The sequence below is a fragment of the Oncorhynchus mykiss genome, chromosome 1 (assembly GCF_057628025.1).
Source record: "Oncorhynchus mykiss isolate SJ-2025 chromosome 1, ASM5762802v1, whole genome shotgun sequence".
Taxonomy (NCBI): Eukaryota; Metazoa; Chordata; class Actinopteri; order Salmoniformes; family Salmonidae; genus Oncorhynchus; species Oncorhynchus mykiss.
In genome coordinates this window covers 44525937-44546253 of record NC_143022.1, presented here as the reverse complement: position 1 = coordinate 44546253, position 20317 = coordinate 44525937, and the positions used below count along the sequence as shown (strand labels likewise).

The following is a 20317-nucleotide window of genomic DNA, read 5'->3' as shown; positions in this document are numbered from 1 at the left end:
TGTAGACGGGTGTGTGCCTTTCCAAATCATGTCCAATCAATTGAATTTACCACAGGTGGACTCCAATCAAGTTGTAGAAACACCTCAAGGATGATCAATGGAAACCGGATGCACCTGAGCTCAATTTCGAGTCTCATAGCAAAGGGTCTGAATATTTATGTAAATTAGGTAATTATGTTTGGGGTATTGTGTGTAGATTGATGAGGGGGGAAATAATTTATAACTTAATAAAATAACTTATTTTAGAATAAGGCTGTAACGTAACAAACTGTGGAAACTAAGTACTGTAGTATTCTATAGTAAACTGTAGTATGTTTTATGCGGTTAGAGACTTACTGTATGTAGGTTTTCTTGGTTGATTACTTCAATTGTCCTTGGTCCCCAGTTTCTCCAAGACAATGGATTCAACACATTACAGAGAGGAGGCAAAGGGTAGGAAACCCATGACTATCAACATTTATCACAGACAGTAGCTCCCAGGGATATATTTGTATAATCCAGCAGCTCAGCAGTTTGTGCATTGTTTACCTGAAAATGCAATTTAATTCAAAGGCTTATTCCTCTTTGTTTTGCCCTGTTCCCTTTTTCCTACACTGAAGGGCTTTTTAATATAATTTGTGCGCGTGCATGTGTGTTTCTTGAGAACCTTTGAATTATCCACAGTAAGCTAAATAAAAATCACAAATCTTCAGAATCTAAGACTTGAATGTATCTCATGTTGAGGATGACTTGATGGCTTCAAGGGATGTTGTATGTAAAGCCGTTCAAAGGCTTACAATGAACTTGAATTACCGTACAGACAATAAATCGATGACAGGGTCCTGACTTCAACACTCGGCTGATTTCCCACTGAACTGAACAAGATACATATTGCTGACGTTCCATTCTTTCATATACCATTATGGGCCTTTGAAATATTGCGTTAAGTCTTCCACCGTCCAGAGGACTTAGCTGTTCTGCTCCTTTGATCAACATAATCATGATACCCTGTCACTACCCATATGTATTTTGTTGCCGTTTCGGATGCATGTAAGTTACTGCACAACTCCAGGAATTACATGCAGTTCTATGGTATTTAACATGGTAAACAATATTATGTGTTAAAAGATGGTCCTTTAACTGTTGCCTTTTTGTTGTAGCCTATGTTGTATTTCAGTGATGGGGAGTAGTGACCTACAGTATATGTAGTTCAACTAGTCATTTAACTACATTTGGCAGTAGCTTGGTGGTAGTTGAACTAAAATCCAATCTAGGTAGTGTTTTCAGTAGTTAATTACTTTTTTTTGTCATGTAGCGTTGTAGCTTACTTCTGGAACTAACGTTACACACAACTTTTCTTGTGGAAAAAGAAAATAAACTTTGGATGAAGTAAGCAATCATATCCTTTCTATTTTGGCATCAGACCTGCATAATTTTCACTTGGAACATAATTTTTGTACACTGAGTGTACGAAACGCTAACAACACCTTCGTAATATTGAGTTGCAGTGGATTTAACAATTGTCATGAAGTAATTAGTAGCTTGGTTAACTATCTTTTCAGAGTAGCTTCCCCAACACTGTTGTATAGGCTGTTTTCCTTGGCTAAATGCTAAGGAACTAGCCTGTGTTTGTCTGTTTTTGCAGCCCTGCTTGTCCTGTCTTCTCTTAGCTGTTGCAGCTCTGTCTGACAGATGTGCCTGCAGGTCTACTGTTTAGACTGGGGGACTTGGCTTTTCTTGGTGTGTGTGGTCTGTCTGCTCTGTCATCTCTACAGCTTATTCACACTCCGGTTGACAAGAGAGCACAGACATGTGTCTCCCTTCTCCTGTCTCCTGCAGTCATTGGCTCGGAACTAAGAATATATGGCAGAGTCAGGCGTAGTTTTCTATTGTATTACAATAAACAGACCTGAGTGTGTTTATTAAAATGTGTGTGAAATTCACTAACACAAACACTGCCTTTTTAAACAACCACAAACAAACCTCTCTCAGACTATGCTCGGTAGCAACTAGTGAAATATGCAGAAATCACTCCGCCATTACCTGGTTGCTAAAATTCGAATACATTAGTTTGCCTATATTCAGTTTATGTGGCAAAACAAACAATATATAGTGTATAGAATTATTGTACCATCTAAACCGCTGGGAAATACATGTTTAATATTGTATTTTCAGCTGTTTGAAGCTGGTGTACAAAACCAAAAGTAAAAGATGCTAAATCTAAACTTAAGAACGAGAAGTATAGAAATAGCACACAGAATATATCTACCACTTCTTAGATTTGCTTTCAATGAGAGATCTGTAATTTGGCAAAAAAGTTACACATTGCAGCTTTAACTACACAACCATAAATTCACACTGATTTCCTGGGACCTGACTGACTGGCACACACTCTAGTTGTGTCTGCTGAGGAGGAGAGCATGATGTCAGAAATCCCTAATTAGTTCCACCGTCCAGACACCTTTATCAACTTTATTGTTGTAAGTCACCGGTAGGGACTCAAAATGGCCGCTATCGTCTTGTTGCCCAATTACCTGGACGCCAGACTTAGTCATAAAAGGCCAAGACAGAATCGAAAATATCCGATTGTATTGACGTCTGTCTGTCAATTCGATTTGGTCAAGTAGAAAAGAGCTTGTTAGCATACTGACAAGGACGGACAGGATGGTCAGTCTTAGACCACATGTCTATTTATAACCTTTAGCCAGCCGGAATGATAAGCAGGGAGGTGCCAGACACGCTGGAGACTGACTGGTGTCCGACAAATTAGGATGACCCCCAACCCTTTGTTCAGTTTGGACCCTGTGACATTTGAGTTCCTAGAAGTGTGTGGTCCATTTATGCAGTTTTTTCACCTGACAAGTCCTCTATGTTGTCCTTTTTGTACACAGCAACAGCCTTGGCCCCAGTATGTATAGAGTGTATAGAGTAACCAAGAGGAATGAGAGCTGAGATAGTGTGGGCAAGCATGCCCTTTGTTGTCCTAAAACAAATAAAAATCTGTCATTTAGCAGATGCTCTTCAGTCAACCTTTTAGTTTTTTATCTCCTTTTTCTCCCAATTTCAATTACGATCTTGTCTCATTGCTGCAACTCCCCAACGGGCTCGGGAGAGGCGAAGGTGGGGTCATGCGTCCCTCGAAAAATGACACGCCGTACTGCGCTCCTTAACACACGTCCGCTTAACCCAGAAGCCAGCTGCGCTAATTTGTCGGAGGAAACACCACTCAACTGACGACCGAAGTCAGCCTGCAGGCACCCAGCCCGAGACAAGGAGTTGAGCCAAGAAAAGCCCGCCCGGCCAAACCCTCCCCTAATCCAGATGACGCTGGGCCAATTGTGCGCCGCCCTATGGGACCCGTGGTCACTCTGCCTGACTCTGCCATATATTCTTAGTTCCGAGCCAATGACTGCAGGAGACAGGAGAAGGGAGACACATGTCTGTGCTCTCTTGTCAACCGGAGTGTGAATAAGCTGTAGAGATGACAGAGCAGACAGACCACACACAAGAAGAAAAGCCAAGTCCCCCAGTCTAAACAGTAGACCTGCAGGCACATCCGTCAGACAGAGCTGCAACAGCTAAGAGAAGACAGGACAGGCAGGGGCGCACAAACAGACAAACACAGGCTAGTTCCTTAGCATTTAAAAAAATATAGGACAAAACACATAATGACAAGAGAGACAACACTACATAAAGAGAGACCTAAGACGACGACATGGCAGCAACTCATAACAACAACATGGTAGCAACATGGCAGCAGCACAACATGGATCGCAGCACAAAACAGGGTACACACATCGTTGGGCACAGACAACAGCACAAAGGGCAAGAAGGTAGAGACAACAATACATCACGCTAAGCAGCCACAACTGTCAGTAAGAGTGTCCATGATTGAGTCTTTGAATGAAGAGATTGAGATAAAACTGTACAGTTTGAGTGTTTGTTGCAGCTTGTTCCAGTCGCTAGCTGTAGAGAACTGAAAAGATGAGCGACCCAGGAATGTGTGTGGGGGCCTTTGGGGACCTTTAACAGAATGTGACTGGTAGAACGGGTGTTGTATGTGGAGGATGAGGGCTGCAGTAGATATCTCAGATAAGGGGGAGTGAGGCCTAAGAGGGTTTTATAAATAAGCATGTCATGTCTTTAGTATCATTAAAGGTGAAGAATTATTTTATAAAATTAATTCTCTGTCATTATTATTGCGTGATTAAACTAATCGTGTACATTTAATTAACTGGGAAGCCGGGAGACCACGAAAAATCTTCAGATTACAAAGTTATAATTTTCCGAATATAACTCTTGAGATATTATTATCTGATCAATTAGTCTTCTATTAATGAATTATTCTTTACCTTATATTAGTCTAACTTCAAACGTCGTAGAATTCTTGGTTAGCCTAAACCATGAGTCATCCATACACCAATTGGCTTAATAATGTATTTACTAACTAACTAAATAATCACAGAATTGCATAACAAGCAACAGTAGATAATTGGTTACTAACAATGATAGGGATGATCCCCTAGTGGGCTAAACCGGTGTGTGGACTGATAAAGGAGTGGGAAAGACAAATGGATTCATTACACAGGGTCTATAATTGCATACATCGAAAAGCAAATCCTTCACACATGAACGGCCGCTCATTCGAGAATAATTGCAAGAATATATTTATGCCCGTATGTCATTGTTGTCTTCTCTGTTGGAATCCGGTCTGTCTGCTGGAGAGTTCATCAGAGTCTCTCTGGTTGCGTTTCCCCAAAGATCAAAGTATTTTGTGGTTAGATTGGATACTTCAGAGTACCATTCAGAAATGTTCTCATAGAATAGTTGTTTAGGCCGTTGTCGGTACTCGCATCCTAGGTTTACATCATTTCTAGCTGCAGTCTAGTAATTAGTATCTAAGATTTGCTCTTATTCTGTAGGGGTCGATCGTCTCAGAGTTGAACCATTTCCAGCCGTGTAACCAATGATCTACGTGGTATGGTTAGGAATTCAACAACCATTGCAACCTTAGCTTACACCGGGGTTTGCGTGGTCTGATGTGAATTTCCTCAGGAGGGTTTTTTATTTGTAGCAATAGAAAAGGGAGGTACCATGACGCCTGATCATGTCGGTGCTCACGGGGGCGTGGCCACTGACTAGTAAAACCTTACAGGGAATACAATTCTCTCAAATAAAAGATTAACATCACATTACATAATTTCACAAATAGTTTCATCTTTACTCATTCATTTTACACAAAAATTAGATGCACACCCCATAATTGAGAAATGTACACATTCAGATATATAGGTATGTGTGTTTCCTGTCCTTGAAACACACTCAACATAACTGTCCCTTAAGTGTCCACGGACCATTCCCACACTCTCAAAAGTGGACATTTTGTTTAATTCTCCAATTTTGAGTATTTAGGAGTTCGGCCAAGTGAAATCTTTTGATCACTCTGTGGTCTCTCTCTCTGCATGACCAAGGGGAGAGAGTCTCCGCCAGGAATTTATGGCCTGAGATAACAGAACCTGGGTGTAGGAGAGAGTGAGAGGGGGAAGCCACGATCTACACCCAGAAAGCGCCACGTCATGACAAGCATGAACCAGTGTGTCTTGCGACGGGTATACAGAAATGACCAGTTTACAGAAGAGTATAGAGTGCAGTGATGTGTCCTATAAGGAGCATTGGTGGCAAATCTGATGGCCGAATGGTAAGAACATCTAGCCACTTGAGAGCACCCTCCATAATCTAGCATGGGTAGGATGGTCATCTGAATCAGGGTTAGTTTGGCAGCTGGGGTGAAAGAGGAGCGATTGGGGTGAAAGAGGAGCGATTACAAAGCCTGCAGCTTTGATATGTGCTGAGGGAAGGACAGTGTACCGTCTAGCCATACTCCCAAGTACTTGTATGAGGTGACTACCTAAAGCTCTAAACCCTCAGAGGTAGTAATCACACCTGTGGGGAGAGGAGCATTGTTCTTACCAACCACGTGATCTTTGTTTTGGAGGTGTTCAGAATAAGGTTAAGGGCAGAGAAAGCTTGTTGGACACTAAGAAAGCTTTGTTGTAGAGTGTTTAACACAAAATCCGGGAGGGGTCATTTGAGTATAAGACTGTATCATCTGCATATAAATGGATGAGAGAGCTTCCTACTGCCTCAGCTATGTTGTTTATGTAAATTGAGAAGAGCGTGGGGCCTAGGATCAAGCCTTGGGGTACTCCCTTTGTGACAGGCAGTGGCTGAGACAGCAGATGTTCTGACTCTTTGAGAGAGGTAGTTTGCAAACCAGGCCTAAGACCCCTCAGAGACACCAATATTCCTTAGCCGGCCCACAAGAATGGAATGGTCTACCGTATCAAAAGCTTTGGCCAAGTCAATAAAAATAGCAGCACAACATTGCTTAGAATCAAGGGCCATGGTGGCATCATTGAGGACCTTTATGGTTGCAGTGACACATCCATAACCTGAGCAGGAACCAGATTGCATACCAGAGAGAATACTATAGACATCAAGAAAGCCAGTCAGTTGATAATTGACACGTTTTTCCAACACTTTTGAAAAACAGGGCAAAATAGAAATATGCCTATAACAGTTAGGATCAGTTTGTTCTCCCCCTTTAAATAAAGGACTACCAGTGGCTGCCTTCCAAGCAATGGGAACTTCCCCAGAGAAGAGAGACAGGTTAACAATGGTCAGAGATGGGCTTGGTGATGATAGAGGCAGCAACCTTAAAGAAGCAATGGTCTAAAGCATCTGACCTAGATGGTTTAAGGAGCTCTTTTAGCACCTCGGACTCAGTGACCGCCTGCAGGGAGAAACTTTGTAGTGGGGCAGGGGGAAAAGAGGGAGGAGCATCAGGGCTAGGTGCATTAGAAGGGGTGGGAGATGAGGAAATGTTGGATGGGCAAGGAGGCATGGCTTTGTCAAATAGGCATCCTGACTTAATTAAGTGGTGATTAAAGAGCTCAGCCATGTGCTTCTTGTCAGTAACAACCACATCATCAACTTTAAGGGACATGGGCAGCTGTGAGGAGGAGGGTTTATTCTCCAGGTCTTTAGCCGTTTTCCAGAACTTCTTGGGGTTCGACTCACAGAGAGAGAACTAACTTTGGCCTTCCGGATAGCCTGAGTGCACTTATTTGTCATTTGCCTGAACGAGAGCCAGTCAGCCTTTCGCCGAATGCAATTCTTGAGGTGGAGGAACTCTGCAAGAGTCCGGTCAAACCAAGGGCTGAACTTGTTTTTAATTCTAATTTTCTTTATGGGGGCCAGGACATAGACGTGTCCTAATCCATTCACACGCTCAGTCCATCATGAGACATTCACAGTTCAACATATGCAGTGGGACGACTGTATAAAATACATTTAAAAAATACTGAGCTAAATTTTATGCTCCAAAAAAAATGAAAATTATATTCTTAATACTAATACAACTGCTCAGAGAAAGAGATTTATTTTAACACATAATCATTTATTTTTTCTGAAAAAGATAGGGGTCAAAATTATTCCCACCTAAAATGTTTTATGAGACTGAAGAACACCTTGGGAGGGATCTTAGACCATTCCTCCATTTAAAATCTTTTCAGATCCTTTGATATCCTTCGTCTGCACTTATGGACTGCCCTCTTCAATTCAAACATCAGGTTTTCAATGGGGTTCAAGTCCGGGGACCGAGATAGCCATTGCAAAATGTTGATTTTGTGGTCAATTATCATACATTTTGGGGGATATTGATGTATGCTTGGGGTTATTGTTTAAATTTCAGCATCCTGGCAGGGGCAACCAGGTTTTTAGCTAAAATGTCCTGTTAGTGGGTAAACTTGACCTTAACAAGGGCCCCACGACAAGTGGAAGCAAAATAGCCCCATAACATCAAAGATCCACCACCATATTTTACAGTATAGGTATGGGTTGATGATCACACTCATCTAATTTGTACATGTGCAGTTGCCAGGGATGCTTGCCAAATGATTAAATGGCTGTCCTCTATCTTATTAGATACTGTTCCACATTAAGAAACTCTTAGAGTCCAGAGTCTTAATCCTGCAGATTTATATTTTCTTTATCATTTCACCCAATAGGTTTAAGAAGAAACCTAAGACGACTTTGCTCTATTGGTCTAATTATTGAAGTGCTTCTTAAATAGAACTAGCCCCCCACCCACCACCGTGTTTCTGTTCTGCTGGCGATGATGCCGTGTTGGCTAGACTACATAAGTTTTACTCCAATAGAGCTCCACACAGATATGCCAGAATCAATGTTGTTTGTTTCATATTTACTCTGCCTGACACAGCCACAGGGCACTTTTACTTAGATTTTATGTTATACTCTTTCATACCATGATAGAAAAGCAGTAGTGTTTTGGCTGGAGGAGCCCTGAAAATGAGTATTCTAGGATGGATCTTCCTACTGAACTGAGCTCGCTTTCCAGTTTTCCTTTTAAACACGTATCGAAGGAGCTGCCAGGTTTATTCAGCATCAGAGAAAGTTCAAATGAAGAAACCCCGTGCAACCTTGCTCTGCTGCAACCTTGCTTGTCTAATAAAGGACTTCAGAGCCCCATGCCTTTTGGTTCTCTTCTGTTGAGTCGATGGCGATGAATGCAGCTGGGATCTGTTCACGTGGGAGTGAGAGGACGAACGTGCCCTTGTGTCGGGTGGAGGCATCAGCAGCACACTCACATGCTAGCTAAGGGCCCCCATAGCTCTCTGATAAATGCATGTCCTTCTATGAGGCAGCGGCTACTGACGCACAATGTATTGAATTAATAGTTAAGGGCCTGACGGGCTGTGATCAGACAACACACAGGAGCTGAGCCAACGCTTCTTTAGCTATCTGTGTGGGACCACTTTTATCGTTCTCATCCCACACCAGGCTTACGTGAACAGTGACGCTGACATTAAGGATTATTATTAAAGTTGAATGTGGCATGTAGAATAGTCTGTCACAGACACAGCTGCCCGTGGAGAGAGGAGCACTGCACTCTGAAAAAGGAAACTGATTTTAGGTAAACAATTTGATTAAGGCCACCAGAGGAAAGTGGGAACGCTGGTATCGCAGGTGCAGCAAAATGCTTATATTTCTAGCATACCTAAGAATACACAGCAATACACATAAACCCCCCAAATAACAATTATGTAATTAAGAAACATCAGAACGGGCAATGTCAAAGTCCGGAATATAAACATATATATATATATATATATATATATATATATATATATATATATATATATATATATATATATATATATACAGTATGTTGTAAATTTTATATTTTATATTCTTCAAAGTAGCCACCCTTTGCCTTGATGACAGCTTTGCACACTCTTGGCATTCTGCAAAGAAACCATACAGGACACCAATAATAAGAAGAAACATTCTTAGGCCAAGAAACACGAGCAATGGACATTAGACCAGTGGAAATCTGTCCTTTGGTCTGATGAGTCCAAATTTGAGATTTTTGGTTCCAACCACCATGTCTTTGTGAGATGCAGAGTAGGTGAACGGAGGATCTCCGCATGTGTGGTTCCCACTATGAAGCGTGGATGAGGAGGTGTGATGGTGTGGGGGTGCTTTGCTGGTGACACTGTCTGTGATTTATTTAGAATTCAAGGCACACTTAACCAGCATGGCTCCCACATCATTCAGCAGCAACACGCCATCCCATCTGGTTTGTGCTTAGTGAGACGATCATTTGTTTTTCAACAGGACAATGACCCAAAACAGACCTCCAGGTTGTGTAAGGGCTATCTGACCAAGAAGGAGAGTGATGGAGTGCTGCATCAGATGACCTGACCTCCACAATCACCAGACCTCAACCCAATTGAGATTGTTTGGGATGAGTTGGACCGCGGAGTGAAGGAAAAGCAGCCAACAAGTGCTCAGCATATGTGGGAACTCCTTCAAGACTGTTGGAAAAGCATTCCTCATGAAGCTGGTTGAGAGAATGACAAGAGTGTGCAAAGCTGTCATCAAGGCAAAGGGTGTCTACTTTGAAGAATCTCAAATGTAAAATTTATTTTGATTTGTTTAACACTTTTTTGGTTACTACGTGATTCCATATGTGTTATTTCATAGTTTTTATGTCTTCACTATTATTCTACAATGTAGAAAATAGTAAAAATAAAGAAAAACCCATGAATGAGTAGGTGTGTCCGAACTTTTGACTGATACTGTACATATGAAGCGGGTAGGTAAAACAGTATGTGAACATTATTAAAGTGATCAGTGTTCAATGACTGTGTACATAGGGCAGCAGTCTCTAAGGTGCAGAGTAGAGTACTGGGTGTTAGCCGGTTAGTAACACAGACTAAGATTCAGGGCAGGATACTGGGTGGGTGCCAGCTAGTGTTGACTATTTTACAGTCTGATGGCCTAGCAAGCTGTTTTTCAGTCTCTCGGTTCCAGCTTTAATGCACCTGTACTGTGTCTGCCTTTTAGATGGTAGTGTGGTTAACAGACTGTGGCTCGGGTGGCTGATTGTGCCTCTGGTGATGCGTTGGGCTGGGTTGCGTACCAAGCAGTGATAAAGCCCGACAGGTTGCTCTCAATGGTGCGTCTCTGGAAGTTTGTGAGGGTTTGTCTACCCCGTCGTATAAACACCAGAGACGTGGATTAGTGTATCTCTGTGTATATAAGGTAGTACTGGGTTTACCTTAAGACCATTCAGCTGAAACTCTGCGCCATCTGTCTCAGAGTTGCAGCCATCACAAGCACTCAACCTCGCCTTGCCGAAAGAGAGGGGGGATCATTACCACAGCGCAGAGGTGTGGAGTTAAGACTAGGCTGTTTTCACAAACCCAACCTTGTGAAAGGGCTAGGTAAGTGGGTGTTACGGTGCTGCTATTGCTATTGTTTGTGCAGTAGTTCTGAGGTGAGAGAAGATGTATCCAAGTAAAGGAAGCGCGAGCGCTGTATCGAAAGGTATCAGGTCTTTCATCCCCCATCTCGTCAAATCAGCATATGTACACTGTAAAGGAAACGTCATCTCTCTGTGGGGGTTTGATATCTTATCAGGCTAAATGCATTTTCTCTTTGTTCACAGATCATTCACATTGAGTCATCTGGGGATTGAATGTCAAACCAGATAAATATAAGGATGGAGCTCCGTGGAGCTGTGATATGTGTGTGAAACAACTGAGACAGTCTGTGTTTGACCCTTGTATTCCATAGGATAGCTCTGAGTATCTTTAAGCTACTCTCCCATTTCCATGCTTGAAATGGTGCGATAATTCCAAAGGCAGAACCCCTGCCAATTTATCGCTGCTCCTTACATGGCAGTGAGCAAGCAGGTATTGAGCAACTGACAACTTTGTGACAAGGCTGCAGAGATACAGTACTCCGCAAGTCTGCATGCAGTAATCATCCTTATTATGAGAGCGTTTTTATGTCATTATAGCCAGCTCTTCACAAATATAGGCGTAAACATAAGCGAATGATAAATAGAAGCGTAAATAAAACAGGGCGTGAATATAGCAAGTGTCGTAATGAAATCGAAGGATTGAAGGTTGCATCTGAGAGCACTGGCCAACTCCACTCTCTTCATGTGATATGTTTCACACTGACAGGAAAAGCCCCTCCCCCCCATGCAGATATTAATATGAACCTAGCCCCTCCGCTCACCCTCCTCCGACACGTTTCCCTGGCCTCATGATATTTGAATTAATGAATGGCCTCCTGGACCCCCTGACGCGCAGACAGCACAGATGAAATTGCTGAACTTGTATAGGCAAAGCAGTGCTACGATCAGCTTATTACATGGTCGGAGAGGAGGGGAGGATCCTGGGCTGCCTGCAGCCGCCTAATTGGTTGCTCCCTCAGCAGTGGGGAGGGGCCGAGGAGAGGCAAAGAGAGGAGAGGGAATGAGGGCAGTGTTCTAATTTAGGGGGGATAGGATTGGGAATGACCGTTAGATGTGGCTTGCCGATAATAGCACACATCAGCCACAGCGCTGCAAATGAGAGCACAGGCAGAGAGCAGGGGACTGAGTGCAGAATGATACCATAGAGCACAGAGCGAGAGAAGGAGTGGGAGAGAGTGTATTGTCAGCACGTTGGAGAGCGCAAAGCACAGAGGACTGAGAGAGTGCAGGAAAGGAGGAGAAGAAGCGGAGAGAGGGAAAAAAGATAGAGGATTGTGTTTTTGTAGGGGGGTAAAAGTTCCCACCGCTCCAGGCAGAAAGCAGACCTGAGGTCAGCAGCAGGGAGAAGTGAACCAGGTGGAAGAAGTGGAGCAGCTGACAGCAGGAGAGAAAGAGTCACAGGGGGTCTGCTCTCACGGCAAACATCACAGCAGTGTGGAGAGCACAGGAGATCCAGGGGACACTATTGAAACTTACCGACTCAAGGACGCAGTCTGCCGTCACTTGTCAGGGTAATAATGGTTCTCACTGGACTAGGGCTTCTCTGCATGGCTAACTCAAGAGCATGAGAGCAGACGCTGGGCATTGGGCGGAAGACACATAGAGCTGGGAATAGCGCCTGTGTCGTTCCTTCCTCTCACTTACCTGTGTTGGGGAGATAGAACGATTCTGATATAGAAACATTCCGATTGTCTGGCCTTGAAGAGAATCAGTACAGAGCAGAGAGGGAGAGAGGAGCCGGTTAGAGTAGGAGAGTTCTGTCCTCTCATCTCTGAGACATGGTAGAGTGTGTAACAGTAGCGAGCCCCTCAGCAGCAGCAGCAACAGCCCCAGAGCATGGAGAAGTCCAGCAGTGAGGAGTCAGCCATTCACCGCAGCCCGTCCGTGGATAGCCGCGACTCTGACTTTGCCCGCGCCTCTACATCTGGCCGCCCGTTCGGTGGCCGCGGCTTCACCGCCGGCGCGTTCTACGGCTCCACGGGGCCACGTGGCGCCTCCGCCGCACAGGGGCAGGCTGGGACAGCGGCCGATGCCAGCGTCAACATCGGAGGAGACAAGAGCAGCAATAACAAGTACACGGCGCCCAAAGGCAGCAAATACGTGGTCTTTTACCTGGATCTATCCTTTGTGTTCCTTTTAGAATTCAAGAAGTGCAACATGGCACGGGGCTGTCTCTGCTGTTTGAAGTACACGATGTTCCTCTTCAACCTCATCTTCTGGGTAAGTCAACATGATTTATCTCTCTTCTTCTTCTCTTTCTCATGTCTCCATCGTGTTTGTTCTGTTTTGGGGATGGCTAATTATAGGATGCATTAGGATGAATTTGGGCCAACAAGCAGGAATGACACTGACACACGGTGCTGGAAATTACTCAGTGGATACAAATGTAAACGGGGTAGTCATTAGGTGTGCAGTAATATGAGTAAGGCAAGATGGTAAAATGTCATATTGCATAATACTTGTAAACTGATATACGGATCATTTCAAGACTTCTGTTCAGGCGTATGTGAGATAAAGATTGGTGTTCAAGTTTATGAGGATCATTATGAAAACCCTTTTCTTCTCAAGGTGATACTGTAGGTCTTTGTGCAACCATGTGTGTTTCATAACTATGTCTGCCTCATCCTGGCATGAGGGGGGCTCATTTGCATGTTACTATCGCTGGTTGTTATTGAGGCGTTGGAGTGGGGGTTGTCACTCCAACGCCTCAAAGTCCAAATTGGCTATATCGTAAAAATGGATGAAAACAAACAGTTTGGTTTTCATTTGAAGATTAGGGTAAGGCATACGGTTAGCAGTGTGGTTAAGTTTAGAGTTAGGTTTAACATCAGATTTGAAAAAGAGTTTGAGGAGTGGTTGCTCCTCCATGTCTCCATGTGGGTGCTCTGCTGGGGTGCTGGGGTTGGCACTCATTCAGATGGCTTTACAACATGGCTCCATGTGGCTGGGGTGCTGGCACTCATTCAGATGGCTTTACAACATGGCTCCTGATGGATGCTGATTTACTGCAAACATTATGAGGATTTAGAGTGTTAAGCTGTCTAGTTAAAGGACAGGGGGCATTGCTTACATGTTTTAGATGGAACCATGACATATCTGGGGAATGGTTCTGAAAGATTTAGAACGATTGAGGATGTTTTAATTCATTTTGGAGAGCCACTGGAGAGTTGGATGGGAATAATCTGATTTGTTGGTTTTATTTTACACATTGGGATTTTTTGGGGTAACAAAGATCCAAAAAATAAATACTAGCACTTTCACACATCATCATCAAATCCCCCAGATTGCAGTGGGCCTTATGTTGGCATCTGTCATTTTGTTTGTGAAAGTAGGCATCCCCAGAAATATTTAACCAGTGGATTACCGGGGGTTTAGTTGATGGACCGGAGCCTTTTGTGTGGAGCCAGTCATGCGTGAAGCGTAATAACATCACAACACCACAGGGTATACCTCTCCAATCACGTCACCACTAGCCTACTACGTGCACCCTGCAATCTGGGGCACATTTGAGGCTCAGGCACCAGGCTGCTGCCCATTATTACTGAACCATGACGAGACCAATAGCCCACAGCACAGATTCCAATGTAGCTTTCGGGCAGAACACCCACACAGTGCAAGAGGGATATGTGTGTGCCTGATTGGCAAGGCCTGCTCAGATCAGGCAAGGTGTGTGTGCGGTACGTGATGCATGTGGAGCGATCAGAGGCCGGGCTACTGGATGGCGGCTGAGGTCATTGTGTCAGTGCTGCTTTGCCATCCGTGACAGCTACGGGAGGATTTAGCTGAGGCGCTTGCTCTCCCTGAGGGCTTTGTGTGGCTCAACCTGTACTTAACCCCTTGTGTTGGCAGTAAAACCCCCCATGTTAATAACCTGATGCTCTAGCTCCACACTGGGAGGAGTGGGGAAAGAGACTTTGCCTTTGGCACTGAGCTGGATGCCCTAGACCTGCCTTATTGTCACTGACTCTCCTAGGGTTAGGGAGAGTAAGGAGGGCTATGGGCACCCTATGGTGTGAGGAAATTGTGACCTTCCTCTGTGTGCGTGTTGATCAGTGGGGAAGCCTGGAGCGTCCGGGGGGCTTTCACTAGCGCAGTGGCTCCCGCTGGGCAGTAATTGAGCTCCTCACACTGCTAATGTTCACTTAATGATCACGGCCCTTGCTAGCAGATTGATAGTCGTTGTGGCGCCTTGACTCCCTTTAATGACAGTTTAATAACTGTCCCAGGGGAGTCACTGTTTCCCTGGGTGGCCATGTATCCACCTCTCTGTGAAGGCAGGAGGTGTCTGTCTGTCTGTCTGTCTGTCTGTCTGTCTGTCTGTCTGTCTGTCTGTCTGCTGCAGCCCCACCGGGTCCGGGTGTCCAGAGGCAGCACTGAGGCTGGCTGAAGCCTGTGGCTGGACCCAGTTTAGGGAGAGACACAAGGGCTTGGGGACTGGGGGACAGGGTGAAAAGCAGCCCTGTATCCTGACACCCCTGGGACATTGCTGCTTTCCCTGTGGCACTCCATGAATCGCAAGTTTACGCTGCCTGCCCAGGGCCTCAGCTTTGACACCCCAGATCGGAGCGGAGTTGCGTGGTGGCTGCCAGGCCTATGGCGTAACCCGACGCCAGGTGCAGACAGCGGGCCTCCCTCGAAACCCACAACCCCCAGCCCTCCACTCCCTCCACGGGGCTTACAGCGGTAACTTGAAGCACAAGGTAAATAGCGCAGGCACTCCAGGCATGTCCCATGCACTCATCTCCAGGCCTCTCCAGCAGTTGTTCCTGACCATCTGGCTTCTCTTTCTTATGGAGATTAGTGTTAGTCTGAGCTGCAGCATGGTTGGGGGGTCTGGGTCAGATCAGAGTATCTGGTGGTGTAGTAGTCAGGATTGAGAGCAAGTCTCCTTTGGATGACGGAGGACACCACCAATAAAGCCAGTGGTCACGACAATCACACCAAATCACAGTGGCTATGCCCAAAAATACAGTGATGACTGGACGACATGTTGGTAGACACACTATGAGTCGGGGAGCAAGATTGGGTTGGCTGTGATTTCCTATGTGTGTCAGCTTGCAGACTGGCCATGGTGTATTTGCAGGCCCCTGCTCTGTGTCCTCTCTCTGTGATGTCTGATAGAATCTCTGGTCTGCTCTGCCCAGCCCTCCCCCTTCACTCCCTCCACTATTAATCGGTTCCTTCCCTCCCTGAAACATCCTCCCTGTTTCCTTCCCTTCCCAACACGGGTGCACATAGTGCACCTTTGTTAGAGAGAGCTGCCTCCATCCCACCACTGTGTCATTATCATACCATAAGCAAAGCCTCATTTGATATTCATATTTGGAGAATAACTGGCCGCTCAGCATCCTTACCTTATAACGGGCCAAAGAAGTGGTGCAAATCCTTTGTTAGGGGAGTAGAAGATCCAACTGTGTTTAGCATTCATGAATTCCTATGCTTGCTTAGGGGATTGCTGGAGGATTTATATGCCATTTGGTCGAAGGAAACAAAAGATTAGTTTCCCCATCGATTTAATCACCTGAGTTGACATTTTTGTTTTAAATGTAGCTAGTACGCCGCCAGAAGAAAAGAGCTTGAAACCTAATGACAGTTTCAAGGTGTTTGTGTGTGTTTTCCTCATTGAACGGTGGCTTTATAAAGCATTGCCTTGGCAATCATTTCACTCATGCTGTCCCATTCCTTCATGCCACAAGGTTTCGAGCCAAGGTGCCGAAGCAATTTGCCTGCTGTTTTCCCCCTCACAGAGTGCTGAAAAGTTCACTAAACCCCTCGGCCCCAAGGGACTTCACATTGTAACAAACTTTCAGATGTACTCTCTCACCAGAAGTCTATCACAAGTTAACTTAATCCCTTACTAGGTGATGTGGAGGTTAAACTTAAATTGAGGCGCAGTGAATTGTTTGAACTCATGAAACCAGCTTTCAATAATTCATGATGGATTCAATAATTCTTACATGGATTTCCAATACTGACATGCTTACTGATAAAAAAAGATTGAACCTTTATTTAACTAGGCAAGTCAGTTAAGAACAAATTCTTATTTACAATGACGGCCTAGGATCAGTGGGTTAACTGCCTTGTTCAGGGGCAGAATGACAGATTTTTACCTTGTCAGCTCAGGGATTCAATCTAGCAACCTTTCTGTTACTTCCCCAACGCTCTAACCACCTGCCACCCTGATTCAGGAGTGGCTTAAATAACACAATATATTATTGTGAAGCTATATCAATCAGTACTTTAGGGCAATGTAATGTAGACAATTCATATCCAGAACAGTACAAGAGGACATGATTCTGCCATGTCAATTTTTACTCTCAAATAAGGACATGGCATATCTGATTCTCCTGCATTGGACAATGTATTTAATTTATTTACATTTACTTAGAAGAAGTATTGACGTAGTTGATATGCATTTGATCATTTTAAGTGTTGTAATTAGCACAGGGCCTTTTGGGGGCCCTAAGAGAGATTTGGTAAGGGCCCTTTGGCACGTGCCCTTCATGCCCGGTCAGTAATTTTTGCCATGATTAATACAAGTTTAGACAGCTGGCTAGACTAAATTACCAATCAAAAAATGTTTTATGAGTGACTGTCATTGGCTGACATAAAAAACTGCTGATGCACAACCATATTTCGAACTGTAAGTTGAGACCCCAACTGAGTACAAAAATGTAATAATAATACTAAATTGGGGCGGGGGCCCCCTAGTGGCCAGGGGCCCTAAATGACAGCTTATGTCGCCTATACCTGGGGCCGGCCCTGAATTAGCATCCCCACAGGAGAAGGTACAGCCTTGGCTCAATATTCCTACTCTAACCTGCACTCCAATATCTCCATATACTGTAACCCCGCTACCTGCCTGTGTCCAGTAGCTAAATGTCTGGGGAGATACATTTTAATTTACACATCTCCACCCGGTCTGCTCCTTCAATTGCCAACCTACCTCATTGTAGAGCTCTGCAGAGCTCATTAGCTTGTGTAACAGATCAAATGGGATATAGGCCCATATAATGTGGTGGCTTGTGGTGGGTGTAGTTAGCCAGAGATGTAAGTCTCCCCACCCCCCATGCTGGCTGATTGGAAATTGAGACAGCCTGTTTAGAGTAGAGACTCACTGTGTCAGTTATGACTCATAACATACTAGGTGCCACCGTTCAATAAAAACCTGTTACTGGGTTCCCAGGGCAAGACCAAAATAGCATCCCCATGCCCTGTGAAAGAGGGGGTTTTAATGATCATGCTGACATGTTTATTTTTGTTTCTCGTAGTAAACATGGTAGCGTAGCGCATGCATCTAAACAGGCATTATCCTAGGGCAGGAGGACATTTTATTTGGTTTTAACAAGGTTTGATGGGAGGCTGGGGTGCTATTGTGTCAATATTGTGTTGTTGACTAGAGTGTGCCAGGTGAACGGAGAGACATAGAGAGACCAGATGAAATAACAACTGCTATGAGAGAGGTAGCTAAGCTAGCTCCGTAAAACCTTGGACACCTGCCATTGTGTGACAGTTGCTTGGCATCCCCCAGACCAAAGCTCTCTTATTCCTCCCACATTCCACACCACTGTCCCTCCCAATTAGGAGAACCATCCACAGGGAAAGCTCTCTGGTCAGGGCCAAGCCCTGTATTCACAAAGTGTTTTAAATCATGATTATTTAAAAGAGACTTTGTGAACACAAGACCAGGGCTTGGCTATAATCCTTACTGTAGCGTTTACAGTGCAGTATTACTCCACATACCCTCGGACTCTGTCATATCTATAGGTCCCCTTAGTGCTAGATGACGAAACACGTACAGTGCAATACACCTACTCATTCCAGGGGTTTTCTTTATTTTGACTAGTTTTTACATTGTTGATTAATAGTAAATACATAAAAACTATGAATTAACACACATGGAATCATGTAGTAACCAAAAATGTGTGTAACAAATCAAAATATATTTCATATTTGAGATTCTTTAAAGTAGCCACCCTTTTCCTTGATGACAGCTTTGCACACTCTTGGCATTCTCTCAACCAGCTACCTTCATGGGGTAGTCACCTGGAGTGCATTTCAATTAACAGGTGTGCCTTGTAAAAAGTTAGTTTGTGGAATTTCTTTACTTCTTAATGCGTTTGAGCCACAAAGTAGTGGTGGTATACAGAAGATAGCCCTATTTGATGAAAGATCAAGTCCATATTCTGGCAAGAACAGCTCAAATAAGCAAGGAGAAATGACAGTCCGTTACATTAAGACATGAAGGTCAGTCAATCCTGAAAATGTTAAGAACTTTCAAAGTTTTGTCAAGTGCAGTAGCAAAAACCTTCAAGCGCAATGATGCAACTGGCTCTCACGAGGACCGCCACAGGAAAAGAAGTCCCAGAGTTACCTCTGCTGCAGAGGATGAGTTCATTAGAGTTAACTGCGCCTTAGATTGCAGCCCAAATAAATGCTTCACAGAGTTCAAGTAACAGACACATCTCAACATCAACTGTTCAGAGGAGACTGCATGAATCAAGGCTCCTGAGTGGCGCATTGGTCTAAGGCATGGCATCTCAGTGCAAGAGATGTCACTAAGAGTCCTTGGTTTGAATCCAAGCTGTATCACATCCGGCTGTGATTGGGAGTCCCATAGGGCGGAGCACAATTGACAAAGCATCATCTGTGGTAGGCTGCCATTGTTTTGCTAGTAAAATAAAGGTTACATATTCATGGTCGAATTGCTGCAAAGGAATCACTACTAAAGGACACCAATAAAAGTAAGAGACCTGCTTGGGCCAAGAAACACGAGCAATGGACATTAGCCTGGTGGAAATCTGTCCTTTGGTCTGATGAGTCCAAATTCGAGATTTTTGGTTCCAACCTCTGTGTCTTTGTGAGACGCAGAGTAGGTGAACGGATGATCTCCACATCTCCACTGTGAAGCATGGAGGAGGTGGTGTGATGCTGTGGAGGTGCTTTGATGGTGACAATGTATGTGATTTATTTAGAATTCAAGGCACACTGAACCAACATGCCTACCACAGCATTCTGCAGCGATACGCCATCCCATTTGCTTTGTGCTTAGTGGGACTATCATTTGTTTTTCAACAGGACAATGACCCAACACACCTCCAGGCTGTATAAGGGCTATTTGACCAAGAAGGAGAGTAATTGAGTGCTGCATCAGATGAGCTGGCTTCACAATCACCCGACCTCAACCCAATTGAGATAATTTGGGATGAGTTGGTCCGCAGAGTGAAGGAAAAGCAGCCAACAAGTGCTCAGCATATGTGGGAACTCCTTCGAGACTGTTGGAAAAGCATTCCAGGTGAAGCTGGTTGAGAGAATGCCAAGAGTGTGCAAAGCTGTCATGGGTGGCTACTTTGAATAATCTTAAATCTTAAATATATTTTGATTTATTTAACACTATTTTTGGTTATTGCATCATTTCATATGTGTTATTTCATAGTTTTGATGTCTTCACTGTTATTTTACAATGTAGAAAATAGTCAAACTAAA

General features: G+C 44.2%; 1 protein-coding gene across 4 annotated transcripts in view; it reads left to right on the top strand.

The window, feature by feature from the left end:
* tspan9a (tetraspanin 9a) overlaps window positions 1–20317 on the top strand; it is a 279052-nt gene that overhangs the window by 157365 nt on the left and 101370 nt on the right. For 2 of the 4 annotated variants that reach the window (XM_021601788.3, XM_090231839.1), the window contains one exon: window positions 12972–13051. The exons of 1 other annotated variant lie outside the window; for it this stretch is intronic. In XM_021601788.3, the coding sequence (XP_021457463.1) occupies window positions 12989–13051 (63 nt within the window). In that variant the 5' untranslated portion in view covers window positions 12972–12988. Of the gene's footprint in view, window positions 1–11835; window positions 13052–20317 lie in introns of those variants that run through there. One more of the 4 variants, XM_021601781.3, reaches the window with a different exon arrangement.